This window comes from Alosa sapidissima, chromosome 2 (genome assembly GCF_018492685.1).
Source record: "Alosa sapidissima isolate fAloSap1 chromosome 2, fAloSap1.pri, whole genome shotgun sequence".
NCBI classification, from domain to species: Eukaryota; Metazoa; Chordata; class Actinopteri; order Clupeiformes; family Clupeidae; genus Alosa; species Alosa sapidissima.
The window spans coordinates 8,998,019-9,013,806 of NC_055958.1; the positions used below are offsets into that span (position 1 = coordinate 8,998,019).

Genomic DNA, 15,788 nt, shown 5'->3' on the forward strand with positions numbered 1-15,788 from the left:
CGCAGGACCGGCCAAATTATGAAAAAAAACTGTGACTTATAGTCCGGAAAATACGGTACTCCAACACAATAAAAGACTGAAATATTCTATTTACATAAGGATTCAGACCCTTTGTTATGACGCTTGTAATTGAACTCGGGTGCATCCTACTTCTATCAATGGTCCTTGAGATGCCTCTACAACTTGATTGAAATCCACCTGTGCCTAACAGGTCTCACAGTTGATGGTGTATGTTAGAGTGACAATCAAGCCACAAGGTCGAGAGAATTGTCCTTCATTCATTGAACGTGCGCTGTGCTGTAATGGAAATCTTATTGCTTAGCCAAGTAGGCCTACGGTAGCCTAAATTGAGTTATTTTTTTAATTATGCATGATTTACTTTTTTATTCAATTCGTAGGCTGGAATGCCTCGCAGCAACAATTGTGTTTAAATGTAGTAGCCTACTGCTACAACTTCTGGCAAGCTCAGAAGGGGGCGGCAAACGACTGGTAGCTTGAGAGCGACGTGTTGGAGACTCAAGGTGTAGGACAACGACTTTTCATTGGCAACAGTATTAAACCAACCAACTTTGCATAATTAAAATAACTCAATTTAGGCTACCATAGACCTATTTGGCTATACTCTTTCAACTACATGAAACTTAATAGTGAACCATCAAATACCCCCCAGATTTCAGTGGCCATCAGTCCCAACATTCAGCAATTTAATCAAACAGTCTAAACGTAAATTAAATCCCAAACCAAACCGAGCATCTTCTGCTTTTGATAGCCTACCGGTATGCTGCTCCAAAACGAAACGCATGTCTCACAAGAAAACGCACCACGTAAGAAATAAAGGGCTGCCTCGAATACAAGTCTGCCCCAAATAAAGGCGCCATGCTTTGCGCAGCCTAAGTAAATAAAATACCGGTTGAAAATAGAAGATACTGGTTAAGAAAGACATGTGAACAGTCTCTAAAATATGGGTAGGCTGGCGTCCTTAGTATGAATCATTGAAAGTTTGCACATTCTTTTTGAAACGCACATCTTTTTCTCTCTCTCATTCTCGGAGGTAGCCTCCCAAGAATTTGCTCTGCTGCCGGCTTGAGCCTCCACAAAATGCTTGATTGCATTGCATTCTCCACATTTCTAGCTACATTTTCATATACAACATCAGCATTTTTGTTCAGTGAATCTTTTGTAAACTGCTTTACAATTACCGTCGGGCCCTTCACTCAACATTCCCGGTAGAATTCTCAATCTTTATGGCCTCAGTTACATAGTCTCTGTCTGTTCTTGGTCTTGGATTTTGGGAAATAAATTTCTAAATAAATAAGACTTATAGTCCGGTGAAACTTATATATGGATTTGTCCTCTTCATGAGACATTTTTTGACTGATACTCCGGAGCGACTTATAGTACAGAAAATACGGTACTTGATTATCTATTATTTCCAATATGGAAAATACAGTACTTAATTATATATTTACCCATCAGGCTGTCAGTAATTCTCTTCACCATATCAACTTCACTCACTGACTCGACTTTATCAGAATGCACAGATTTGATTGGCTGAGTAGCAGCAAGCTAGATAATGGTTCCTGAAGGTACTGAGGATAATGTTCTTATTGTTGTACGGACCATTTAGCACAGCTCTGAAAGGGAAATCTCAACAATTATGGTCCGGGTCCGGATATGAAAGCATCAGGGTCCGGACTCGGACCGTGGTCCGCCTATTGGGGACCTCTGACCTGCATCTGAATGTCCCAACTTTTCTTGAAACATGTTGCAGGCACTGAATTCAAATGACAATATTTTCTAAAAAACAATAACATTTCCCTGTTTCAACAATTGATATGATGTCTTTGCACTATTATATAAATGTAGGGTTTATATGATTTGCAAATGTTAGTTTTTTTGGAAACAGTGTTGTATTTCTCACCTGCAGTCCTTCCAGTGGTTGTAGATAGAAAGCTCCATGTCTTCTGTCTGGTCTGGGACAAATCGGAATTCTGACACCAAGTCTAGAGTGTGTTCTGCTGGGTCACAGTCACCTAACTCAGCTGAGAGGTCGATGAACAAAATAGAAGGTGAAAGATAGATATACATGTATGTTTTAACACAGTTTTCCTATGGCAAGGTTTAGATAGATAGATAGATAGATAGATAGATAGATAGATAGATAGATAGATAGATACTTTATTGATTCCCAATATGAGATTTTGTGTGAATATTTTTCACAACAACACTAATGTATAAAATCACACAAACACATTCTTTAGAGGTTTTGATCTTTAAAGGTTATTTATTGCTGGGTTTTTTTTCACAGTAAGACACTGCATAGTAGTAATAATAACATAATCACTCTGCTTGGTAAACTATATCCGCATTTCCCTTTTGGAAAAAAATGAAGTCAAAGGCTGTAGTCTCTCTCCTGATAATTTAACACACCATTAGAAAGTGTTCTAGTATTTCCAGTTTGTGCATTCTTTCATCAACATTTGTTTTAGAAGTAGATAATGGAAACATGGAATAGGCTAGATAGAAATGGAATTGAGAACATCTAGGAGAACATCCTAAATTCTGCTCCACCCTCCACACACACACACACACACACACACACACACATACATACATACACAGAGAAGATTATGGCTAAATGTCATGTTTCTATTTCATATATTTTGGAATTCATATAAAGATTATATATTTTGTTAATGGTTTATAGTAAATCATTATGTAATTACTAGTAGGTGAGAATATTTAGTAATTTGAATACTTCATATTGATTTTTAATCTATTACACTTAGGCATATCATTAATGTGATGTGTAGGTCTTATTGAGTGCACATTTGTGGTGTCTAGGTCTAATTGAATGCCTGTCACTTTAAGAAATATGTGAAAGTAATTAGCCTTCAGTCGAACAGTTTTAGGCTTGTGAAAAATAGTTGTGCATAGTACGTAAGGATATGTGTGCAATTCATTGTGTTTTTTTTGTCATTAGATAAAAAAAATTTAAAAAAATGACAATGGGGCTGATATAAACCATTGTTGACGGTGTCTCGTTCTTATTCTTTTGCCGAGACAAGCAGCATTTCTGTTGAGGGCATCATCAGGTGTTACTTTGTTTTGGTTCTGTGTAGGGCTGGGATAAACGATTATTTTTTAAACGATTAATCTAGCGATTATTTTTTCGATGCATCGATTAATCTAACGATTCATTTTTTCAGTCCGATACGATTATCTCCCAATTAATTCACTAATAGCAACTTATACATGTTTATTTACATATATGAATGAAAAAACATGAATTCTTTAACATTGAAATATATGTTTATTGCTCTTAAGATTCCAAAATAAAAGACTATACAAGTGCAAAGTAATGCATTCTTAGTCAGAGGTAGCATTCAATAAAGTTCAGTAGTGTATGTCTAATTGAGTGCCTGTAATTTTAAGATGTTCGTGTGGGAATCCTTGCAATTAACATTAACACAGTTAAAAGGCTGCTGATGTGTGGATGCAATTCATAACGTAGTTAGTTCAAATAACGGTTCGTACTTCTCCTTTGGACAAGCACTTTTGAGTCTTGGAAAACACTTTTCCATTTACATCGGGATTTTGCAAACATTCAGAGTCAATAAAATGAGCCTGAGTAACGAATACAAGCAGCTGCAAGTAAGCATGCTAAACTTGAAATCCAAACAGTATTCTAACATTAGCTTTGAAATACTGCTTGATTGCATACTGTAACTTAACTTAGTACATTGAGGAGACTAAACTATGTTGTGATAAGACCTTAGCAGAGTTTACCTTAACTTTAATGCTGTAGTTTTGAACAAATTTGCGCAGCATGGTCACGACGATGCTAAGCGTAATTAATAGCAATTTGGCAACAACAATCCTTTAACAATCGTGAATAATTTGTTAAATCACATGCAGAGGAGGAGCAGCGGGCTCGTTACGAGAGAGAGCGGGATGGGTGCCGCTCCGGCACCCTTGAGCATTTTCTTTAAAATGGCATCACCTGCCACACCCCTTTTTTGATCATAGAAAATCATCTAAATAGACATTAACATATAAACCCATCATGTATGGTATCAAATTAAAGCTCCTTTCATACAGAACTCAGCTTTGACCATAACAAAGTAGAACAAAATAGTTTAGGTCCCTCCAGAGAACAAAATACCTTTTGCTAAGTGACCTTTAAGGTCAAATTAGGTTCCTTTTTGCCACATAATAGCTTATACCTCTAAATTGTGTCATGTTTGGTATTAAATTAAATGAATTATGGAACTGCCATTAGGGCTGTAACGATAAACCAACCTCACGATTCGGTTTGTATCACGATTTTTGACCCACGGTTCGATACGAATCTCGATTTTTTTTTTTTTTTGTGTGTGTGTGTGTGGGGGGGGGGGGGCGCTAGACATTTTATTAAATAACATTTTAATAGTCTCCCTTAGAACACCAGAAGATTACAATATAATAAATCTTTTATTTTATATCCTTTATATTTTTCTGAATGACTGATATTTATGACCGCACACTTTATGCAGATTAGCCTATAGCCTAGGCCTACTATTTTTTATTACAACTCTACCTCTTTAATTCAGCTGTCTGGTTGAAGCCTGGAAATGTTGTAAACAAAGTAGCATAGTTGGCTAGCTTAGCCTATCTTGAATTTCCCCTTGAGGATCAATAAAGTATCTATCTATCTATCTATCTATCTATCTATCTATCCATCATAGTCTACTGATTGGACTGTTCAGTTTCCCCATGTGTGTTTAAGTTTCAAGATAATACTTGTTCTCCTTGGGACAGGCCCTTTTGGGAAACGTTGGTATTGAGATGATCAGTCAACTTCAATGCAAGAGTTTAAAACAAATATGTGCAGCAATGATAGCTAATGATGCTAAGCGGATTTAATAGTAATTTAGCTAGTCGTACTCTATGCGTCCTTGCTTTCACGATTGTGAATGTTTTATTTAAGTCGCGCGTGTTCATTGAGCAGGAGAGGGAGGGAGAGTGAGAGGGAGGGAGCGCGAGAGAGAGCAAGGAGAGGAGGTTTACTTCTATACTGTTTGGTGAAGTTGCACACATAGTCTACAATGAAAGCAAGGAGAGGTATGAAATTATTATTTATTTGTTTGTTTTTGGACAACGTAGGCTACCGATAAGTAAAGCTTTTGCGGCCGCGTAAGCTGCAAAGCAGTGCGTGAAACACTAGAAAGGATATGTCGCGATTCTGCCTTTTCACACCGCGCGACACAGTATATCGTTACCACGTATATCGTTACAGCCCTAACTGCCATGTAGCTTAATACATACAGGAATACAATCATTAAATAGTAATTCATTTTAATATGAATATTATAGCAAGTCTGATGTAGTTCACCAACTTGCAGGTTAGTTAGCACGTTACCTTTAATTTCCCTTGAATCAGTCGCTGAATTCGGACAGCAATGTTGTGAGGTACTTCCCAGGTAGTTAACACATTAATTATAACTGTCCTTGGATTTCCCCCCAGAATTACAGACAACAATATTTTTCATCCTAACATTTTTTAATGCTTTAAAAGCAGACACCACAGTCCAGGATTGTTACAAACTAGTCTGAGTTATAGGGTACTCTCCAATTAGTCAGCGCATTAATGATAATAGTCCTTGAATTTGCCCCCTTAATAGAAAACTGCAAAGTTGATTACAGGAGGAGAGGACAGAATCAAGAAAATTATTTCTTCCAGTATTGCAAGGAATGACACGTATCATTTGGAATTACAACAACAAATATAACAACACATGTAAATCAGGTTTATAGCCCAAGTATACTTGCATACAAGGAATTTGGTCTCTGCATTTATCCCATCCGCGAATTAATGAACAGGGTCATTCAACGTCAATTCAACCAGGGCCCACGCACTTAGGTCTCAAAAAATTCTGAAAAAATTATGTAAGATCAATACTTTCCAAGATACAGCCAGTTTTACAGGGGGAGGGGGTGTCGATTTTGTTCGGGCTCTTTTTTTTGTCAAAGTTCACAAGCCCACAGCGCAAGAACTACCACAGGTTACTCTATACAACCACAGGTGGCAGTGTGGTGACTCTACATAAAACATATTGATGTCAATGGGGCATTTTGCCCATGTTCAGGGTGGAAAATAAAAAAGATAGATTTGCATAAGACAAGTCAAATTGGTGTTTTCAAGAAGAAGGGATCATGGAGAATAAGGAAAAAACATATTTAAAAAATCTTTGTATATTCCCACAAGGTGTTTGGGTGCTCTGAAAATGATAACCAAAATTATTTTTCATACTTGTGAGGTCTGCTGTTCAGACCCTGAAGGGATTTATTTTCTGTTCATTGCTTTTTGTAAGAGTGTTTCTACTTATCTCAGTAAGGAAAATAAATCAAGAGCCTAATGTTGAGTACAAATATGTCTTCTAAAGGCTTAAACAGAGCCCAGCCAAAAACTCCAATACAATTTGTATCAACTTTGAAGGACAGCTATGACCATGCAGGATTATCCAGACCAAACGTGACGATTTTGCAACATACTATTCCTATTTATGTACCAGCATGCAAAATTTGAGCCTCCTACATGGTTTAGTTCTTGCGCTGTGGGCTTGTGAACTTTGACAAAAAAAAGAGCCCGAACAAAATCGACACCCCCTCCCCCTGTAAAATTGGCTGTATCTTGGACAGTATTGATCTTACATAAGAGTAATTTTACAGTGTGTCTCCTGGGTAACATAGGTACACCTGGTAATTTTTTCAGAATTTTTTGAGACCTAAGTGCGTGGGCCCTGGTTGAACTGACGTGGAATGACCCAACACACAGTGAGATGAAGCACACAACGAGCACACATGAGGTGAAGCACACACTAACCCGGAGCAGTGAGTTGACTTGCTACAGTGGCGCTCGGGGAGCAGTGAGGGGTCAGGTGCCTTGCTCAAGGGCACATCAACCGTGCCCTACTGGTCGGGGATCGAACCGGCAACCCTTTGGTTTGAAGCCCGAAGCCCTAACCAGTAGGCCACGGCTGCCTAAGTATACTACCAGTACGGGAGTATGCCTATGTTCCCACAGCCCTATGTCCCCCTAACCCTAACCCACACCTCAGGCCTAACCCTAACCCTAGAAATGTGGGAACATACAGTGGGCAGTGCTTCGACTTGGCCAGCTTCACTCGCGGTCCGCGCGTGGATCACGCGGTATCACGCGACTTTAATTTGTATTTTCCCAGTGAGACACTGCAACAACTCAAACAACCGGTAGATGGCTCAAGTGAGCAGGGTGTCTCATAAAAAGAAATGGAGCCTGGAAAACCCTACACAGACTTCACTACAGACTTTAGCAGACTGGTTTAGAAATAATTTAATAGCCAGAAATATGCCTGCCCTGCCCTAATAAAGAAATATTTGGTTAACTGCGAGTGAATCCCGTTTGCAGCCGTAGAAGAAACGCAGGACAAATTAAACATTCTGGTTTTCTCCGAGTGCACCGATGATAGACAGACATCATTTGGACAAAATATAGAGCATATTAACCTCCGTTGCTCAGCCAAATGCCTTCCTGTTACGTCCTGTTATCACGGAGTTACAGGCGATAAACGATTTTTGATGGTCACAAGTTTACTTCATTAGCGGTTTATTTTTTTGATTATTAAAGAGTGTTTTTCCATTTAAAGGTTTGACTTTGTGCTTATTCAGTAGAGCATTTAGTGCTCTTCCCAATCCCAGACGTTCACATTGCATGTTTGTTTGTAATGGATGCAACCGTGAGATAGGCTACGTGTTTGACGGCAATGAGTTGTTAACTAGGCTATTTGTTTGGCCTTACTCTTGATTCATTTAGGCTAGGCCTTTTTATTCAGTTATTTATCATCTTCTGTCCTTGTGTAGCGCACGCATTCTCAGACCTGTCACCTGCAGGTCTGAGAATGCGTGTCACCTTCCAAACACCTCCCTCATCGTAAGGGAGGTGTTTGGAATCATTCCCGCGTTACAATCATCAGCCAATCAAGGTGGTCACTTCAGTCAAGCTCGTGCATGAGTAATAACGTCATCCATAGCAACCAAGACTCACTCACTCTTAGACTGTTAGTCAAAGATTCTAGAGCGCTCAGCTCCAGAATCTGTTCAGGAGTTGTCATTTTTCCTTACTAAGAGTAGCCTAGGTCTGAAAGGCTTTGTGAATAACTTATCTTTTATTTAAAAAGATCTTTTATTGCTATTTAGGAGTAGCCTACTCCTAGTGGTAAGATAAAAGGCTTTGTGAATATGGCCCCTGGTGTCTAACCCAATGCATAGCCCATTTACAAAATAATGGTTGAATATTAGGCTACTGATGATCATTGTTATTTAAGAACATGCAGAGCACCAAAAACATCTTGCTCGTAAAAAATCATCATACCGCACATTGTGGCGGGTCTGTTATTTAACCTACTTACTGTAGGCTGCGCAAACCACAGGCCTTTATTTTGGGCAAGCCTGCATTCGAGGCAGGCCTTCTGTTGAAGAATTTTATATAAAGCCTGCGCTAACAGTAATCCTCCTGCCCCCGATACCACATCTGTGGATAGTGTGGAATGCAAGTAATAACACAATCCAATGTGTGTCTCAATTGTCCCCCGCTGACCACCTCACACATTTCTCTAGATTTTGCAACGACCTTACATGACACAATGCCATAAAATGCCAGTGTTTAGGACACCGAATAATGTTTGTAATGATACCAGTTAGGCCTACATTCAACAGTAACATAAGTGTAATGAGCTATTCATTGTCGAAGGTGCATGGTGAAGTGAAATTCTTACTTTGGAAAACAAATATTTGCCGATATCATTGGATAGGGAATAGGCCTACTTGTTTATTTTTTACGCAGCCTACAATGGCCAGTTCAGACAAAGCTGAAATTACCCATTTTGAAACATTTGTATGGTTATATTGCTTAACTTAAATCCCAGAGAGTAGGCTAGGCTACCGCACCCCACAGTGATGGGCCTAGCGGTCTTACATTACATTACATTACATTTGGCTGACGCTTTTTAACCAAAGCGACTAACAACATGGTAAACAGTAAGTTTTAGAACAATTCTCACAATTTTAGGACAGTTTAAAAAAACATTAGAGTACAGTAAGAATAAGTGCGTCGGTGAGTGCTGTTTTTAAAAGTTACTTGTCAGTTTAAAACGGCTGGTGAGTGCTAGGATCAGTAAGACTTGTTGTAAGTGTTGCTATGAGAGTAGATGTTCTCTAAAGAGCTGGGTCTTCAGGAGTTTTTTGAAAGTGGAAAAGGATGTCCCTGCCCTTGTAGGAACTGGCAGTGTGTTCCACCAACGAGGAACAACAGATGAGAAAAGTTTGGATTGGCTTGAGCGTACCGGTGGTAGAGCTAGACGTCGTTCGTCAGAGGAGCGCAGCGGTCTGGAGGTAGTGTAAGTCTGTATGAGGGCATTCAAGTAGGTGGGAGCAGAACCGGAGACTACTTTGTAGGCAAGCGTTAGAGACTTGAATTTGATGCGGGCCGCCATAGGTAGCCAGTGTAGCTGGATGAGCAGCGGGGTAACATGTGCCCTTTTGGGTTGGTTGTAGACCAGGCGCGCCACCGCGTTCTGGATCATCTGAAGTGGTTTCACTGCGCAGGCTGGGAGACCTGTCAGGAGGGCATTGCAGTAGTCGAGTCGTGAGATGACTATTGCCTGAACCAGAAGTTGGGTAGCATCTTGAGTCAAGTAAGTCCTGATTTTCCGTATGTTGTAGAGTGCAAAACGGCATGACCGGGCGACTGAGGCAACATGATCTGAGAAGTTTAGTTGGTTGTCAATAACAACTCCTAGATTTCTTGCAGTCCTGGTCGGTGAAACAGACAGGGAGTCAAATTTGATGTTGATGTCGTGGTGTATGGTAGGTTTAGCTGGGATGACCAGCAGTTCAGTCTTTGAGAGGTTCAGCTGGAGGTGGTGTGCCTTCATCCATGTAGCTATGTCTGAAAGGCAATCCGAGATCCGTGCTGAAACCAGGGGGTCGTCAGGTGGAAAGGACAGATAGAGCTGTGTGTCGTCTGCATAGCAGTGGTATGAGAGGCCGTGCGAACGGATAATCTGTCCCAAGGAGGTGGTGTAGATAGCAAAGAGGAGGGGGCCCAGCACTGAGCCCTGGGGGACCCCTGTGGTGAGATGGTGAGGTGCGGATAGCTGACCAAGCCATGATATGTTAAACGAGCGTCCTGTGAGGTAGGATTCAAACCAGGAGAGAGCAGAACCGGAGATTCCCATGTTAGCGAGTATAGAGAGAAGGATACGGTGATTAACCGTGTCAAAGGCAGCCGATAAGTCAAGCAGAATGAGTACTGATGACCGAGCGGTCGCCCTGGCTTCTTTTAAGGCTTCTGTTACAGACAGCAGAGCCGTTTCGGTAGAGTGGCCGCTTTTGAACCCAGACTGATTTGGATCCAGAAGGTTGTTCTGTGAAAGGAAGTCAGAGACCTGTTTGGAGACTGCTCGTTCAATGCCTTTGGATAGGAAAGGCAGTAGTGAGACAGGGCGGTAGTTCTCGACTTGAGCAGGGTTGAGAGAAGCTTTCTTAAGTAACGGTGTTACCCGGGCCATTTTGAACGCTGTTGGAAATGTGCCAGAGGTTAGCGAGGCATTGATCACATGTGTGATAGCTGGAGCGATGGTCGGGCTGATGGACTGAAGTAGGCTCGTAGGTATAGGGTCCAGCGAGCATGTGGTAGGACGGCTGCATGTCAGGAGTCTGGACACTTCACTCTCGGAGAGAGGCATGAATGCTGAAAAAGATGTTCCAGCAGTCCCTAGAGGTTGTAGGAGTGCGGTATCTGAGTCAGATGCGTTGAGTGGGCATGTAGAGAATTGACTGCTGATTGCCGCCACTTTGTTTGTAAAAAATGAGGTGAGGGTATCTGCAGTAAGGCTGGATGGAGGAGGAGGCAGCTGAGGGTTGAGTAGCGATTTGAAGGTTGAGAAAAGTTTTCGAGTGTCTGTAGCGCTGTTGATTTTGTCATTGTAGAAAGCAGTCTTAGCAGCAGTGATGCTGGCTGAGAAGGAGGTCAGGAGTGTCTGGTAGTTTTTGAGGTCGTCAGCTAGTTTGGATTTGTGCCATTTCCTCTCCGCGGCTCTGAGTTTGGTGCGCTGCGATCGGAGGGTATCATTTAGCCATGGATGAGAATGTTTGGATCGAGCTGGCCTTGTGGTAAGAGGGCACAGCTCGTCTAGACACGAGGTCAGTGTGGAGCAGAGCGAGTCAGTGGCTTCATTAACCTCCAGAGAGGAGAAGGTGTTGAGTGGAGGTAGACCGGCTGACGTTGAACTGGATGAAGAAGTGGTCAGAAAGATGGAGAGGCGTCACCATGAGGGTGTCTGTGCTGCAGTTCCGAGTGAAGATCAAGTCAAGCTCTTTGCCAGCTTTGTGAGTCGGTGGGCTTTGAACCAGTTCGAGGTCAAAGGAGTGGACCAGGGCCAAAAAGTCCGCTGAGCCTGGGGCATCTAAGTGGATGTTCATATCACCGAGAACAAGAAGCGGACAGTCATGCTCAGGGATGGAGGATAGCAGAGTGTCAAGTTCGTCAATAAAGTCGCCTAGTTGGCCTGGAGGGCGGTAGATGACCAGCACGTAGAGTTTTGCTGGGGCGATCACTGTGATGGCATGGAATTCGAATGAGACATATTTGTTTGAAGGCAGTAGCGGGGTGAATTTCCATTTGTTGGAGATCAGCAGGCCCGTCCCGCCCCATCGTCCAGATAGGCGAGGGGTGTGGGATAGTGTAAGGTTAGTGGAGAGTGCAGCCGGGGTGGCAGTGTTCTATGGTTTGATCCAAGTCTCAGTGAGAGCAAGGAGTTCCAACGAAAGGTCTATCTATCTATCTATCTATCTATCTTTAAGTTCCTGGAGGTTAAGGGGATTTCTGCCCCTTTTGGCATGATGCCGTTTTCTGCAATGGCCGGTGATAACAGATATGGTGGAACGGCACATTTTGCCTTTGTCGGTGCCTGTGCTCGGTGAACTTGCACAGGTAAACTTGCTTGTCTTGACCGTGTCCGTCTTACACGCGGCTGGCTGAAACGAGGGCTGCCGCTTATGCTGCCGCTTTAGCGGCCGCCACTAATTTTATGCTGCTAGGAATTGCATGCAGCTGTCCTCCTGTCTCACTAATGATGCATCAGCGTAGACCGCCCTCTGACGTTCGCACAGCTTAGATTGTTCAAAAGGGTGTTAATTACTGTCAACTGAAAGTCCGCTCGCTCACACCGACCGAAACTCACAGTTTCAAGTAGCCACCTCCCTCAGCTGTTCCCAAACGCCCAGAGTCCAATTCTAACAATTGGAGAGGTCTTACGCGTTCAGTGTGGGGTATAAACAAGCTGAGAATTTAGCGGTGTAACGTCTGCATGTCACAGACGTGGGGAGCTGAAGCTTGGGATACAGTTACTACAGTAACAGTATTTTATTTTACTTCTTATGGAATATATTTTTTTTTCACTTTTATAAAAGGCTTTGTTTGAATGCTGTTGGAACAAATAGTAGTTGATTATAAAGGCAACTTTCTGTTGCAATATTCTGTGTGTTCTGGAGTGCAAGTAACTTGTTAAGCCAGTGGTTCTCAAAACTTTTTCTTTCATTCCCCACTTTGATCAAGGGGGCATTGACTGATGATAGTGGAGATAACGTGTTATCCCGAGGCCTTTGCAAGTCAGCATCTCCGACGGTAGTCTACCCTATTAAAAATATAAGTTTTCGATGTCCCAAACGGAGAGCCATACTTTATTGTTTTAACAATCTCTATGCTACTCACCAAAATGTAGGCATGGGAACATGAAGTATCCAACTGTGGTGTGTTAAATTATTGTGATTACGAGCCAGTGGTTTTCAAACATTATGCGTGACTCGGACATCTATGCAACAGACTCATATCGTCCTCGCATTTGAGAGCTTCGTGCCAAGTAATAAGCGTTGAGTATTTGTTTATTGTACAGAAAAATAAAAATGACATGGCAAGCAGTCAATTGACTACATTGCAGTCAAGAAGTAGGGCAAATTAATTTACGAAACCAAAACGTGGGTCATAGTTGTCTAAGCCTCTATTGCGTAGCCTGTTAAAAACGTCACCAGATAGTATTAAATCGGCAACAACATTGTTTTCTGCAGAAGCCTACCCAAGGCTACAGATTAATTCTGAACAGTTATTTCTCTACTGGCTCAATTATCACACCACTGTTTTGATTTGCGTAGCTGCGTTACCCCCAACACTGACAATAATGTAGACAGCAAATTTCGATTTCGATTTTCGTTACCACCGTGTAGTCAAGCCTTAAGACATACCCAAGTAGCCTAAATCGAGGTAATGTTTAATTATGCATGATTTATTTTGTTATTGAATTCGTAGGCTAGGATTACTCTCGGCAAGTCTCCTGCCTTTTCAGTAGGGGCGGCAGGCAGAGCGATGTACAGTGGCAGAGCGACGCACAGTGGCTGAAAGTGGTACTAAAGCTTCACGCAGCTTCACGCCTCGTAATGCGCGACTAAAGTGGTCATTTGAAAGCGACGCCCACTGTAGTGCTGACCCCACCGATACAAGGAATTTGTGCTTTGCATTTTACCCATTCGGGGGTAGTGTACAATACACCCACACGAACAGTGTACACCCATTCAAACACACACACTAGAGCACACTAGGACTACACATACACACCCTGAGCAGTGGGCAGCCCTTGATCCGGGGAGCAGGGCTCAAGGGCACCTCATCCGTGGATATGGATGTGGGAGAGCGCTGTTAAGTCACTCCCGCCACCCACATTTTCCCTACCAGTCGGGGATCGAACTGGCCACCCTTCAGGTCACAAGTCCGATTCCCTAACCACTAGGCCATGGATGCCCAAAGTAATTGACATTAATTCTATGGCTGCAAAATTAGGAGACAAATATTATGATTTGTTGGCTGTTCATGCATTGTTTGGTTGTGACAGTGTGTCATGTTCATATGGCAAAGGGAAAACCTCAGCAATCAATTTGATGCTCAAAAGGAATCTTGAGTTGAAGAATTTTACAGATGTACTGCAGAAGCTGATGAGCATGAAGGCAGGAATGGATTTCCTTTCTTGCCTCTACTATGGAAAGACTGTTGAAAGCCTCAGTAACTTGAGATACATGCTATTCACCAAGAAAAGAGACCCTCCTAAAATAAAGAGTCTTCCTCCAACAAGAGAATATGCAGCGGAACACATCAAGCATGCATGGCTGCAAGCCTTTCTGTGGAGAGCAGCTGACAAAAAAAAAACACTTTCTGTGTGTACTGATGATGTATCCCTGTTTGGCTGGAAAATACAGGATGGAATTCCTGTGCCTGTTCATGGCAACACTGACATTGCACCCAAAACGAGTCTACAGCTTGTTGCTTGTGAATTCAAGGCAGTGCCAGGCAGCATGCTCCAGGGCCTCTTGCTGCTGTCAGTCAGATGGACTACCATGCACCACCTACTGCCATTGCAGTAAAAAAATAGTTGCTTTCAGATTCTGAAAGAAAGTACTACTTTGTTCCTTGTTACTTTGTCTATTTGATTAATTGTTGAGACAATTTGTTGCTCAGCCTACCATTTCAGTGGTGTGACCTTACCAGGCATTACAGTTATTATGTTCTCTGGAGGGACTTGAAATCATTTTTAGCATGTTTTTATTAACATCATTGATATCTGTTTGAGAAGAGCTTTTATGTGATACCATACATGATGGGTTTATACAGTAATGTACATCTAGTTATTTTTTTATGGTCGAAAAATGGAGGCGTGGCAAATTATGTCATTAAAAAAAAAAGTGGCACCCGTCAGATTCTGAGTTTACACCCCCTACACTAAAAATTGCATTAGTACCTTATGTCACACCTATCCTGGGGTTCTACCTGACTATTTATGAGTGTCAAAGGAAAGGCGGTGTAGGAGAGCCTTCACGATTTATTAACCGTGGCATTTCACACCGTGCTTAATAGTAAAACCGGTTTACCGTGACATCCCTAATCATGCATCAAAATAGCAGTGCCCCTACGATTCCCATTCAAAAGGCCGTTTGACGAAACACGACAACACAGACGAGCTTAAAAGTGGCTCTTCCGACGTAATTATGCTTTTAAACGAAAGTTTGACTCGGGTACATTTACAAAAAGACCCTAGATTGCATTTTGGCGAGAGTTACACTTTAATGCTGCTAATGAAAATGTAGTGGAGTAAAAGAATACATTTAAGTATGCATCATCATACAGAATAGTTTGAAAATGTTTCTACAACTGTAGTTTGTTTTGGCGGGTGTGTTTGTGCTGTCGCGGTCATTTAATAGAAAGCAACACCTCTCACACGGCGCAAAGTGGCGCAGTACCTGCCATAATTCAGCCACCAATACAAAAATATACTCGCAATTGGCGCTTGCTGGGTGCTAATTTCGAGCCCTGGTCATGATAATCTGTTCATGCTGGGACACCACTATTGACTTCTCTTAAGGCCTACATAATAACAAAACACAAAGTGAAAGTACCTGCTTGAAAACCCCAGTAAAATGCTCACAAAGCTGTTTTGCATCCTGCCGCTAGGATGTAGTGTAGTGTCATTGTGTTTAGCAGTTGTAGACTAGAGTTCTTAAATATACTCTAAAGTGGTGCAAGCACATAACTTTAAATGGAGAAAGCCCCAACCTGACATAAGATTAGTTGCAGGAGATGGTGGTTTGCCATTGAGCAATCTCTAGTATTTCTTAGTATTTACTCACTATGAGGGAGAAAATAATGTGGCACAGGTAAAGTCCTG

The 15,788-nt window shown here is 41.8% G+C and overlaps 1 protein-coding gene across 2 annotated transcripts in view; it reads right to left on the reverse strand.

Moving 5' to 3' along the window:
• Positions 1–15,788, reverse strand: part of epb41l5 (erythrocyte membrane protein band 4.1 like 5) — a 293,140-nt gene that overhangs the window by 222,858 nt on the left and 54,494 nt on the right. For both annotated transcript variants that reach the window (XM_042066156.1, XM_042066163.1), the window contains one exon: positions 1,922–2,042. In XM_042066156.1, the coding sequence (XP_041922090.1) occupies positions 1,922–2,042 (121 nt within the window). The remainder of the gene's footprint in view (positions 1–1,921; positions 2,043–15,788) is intronic.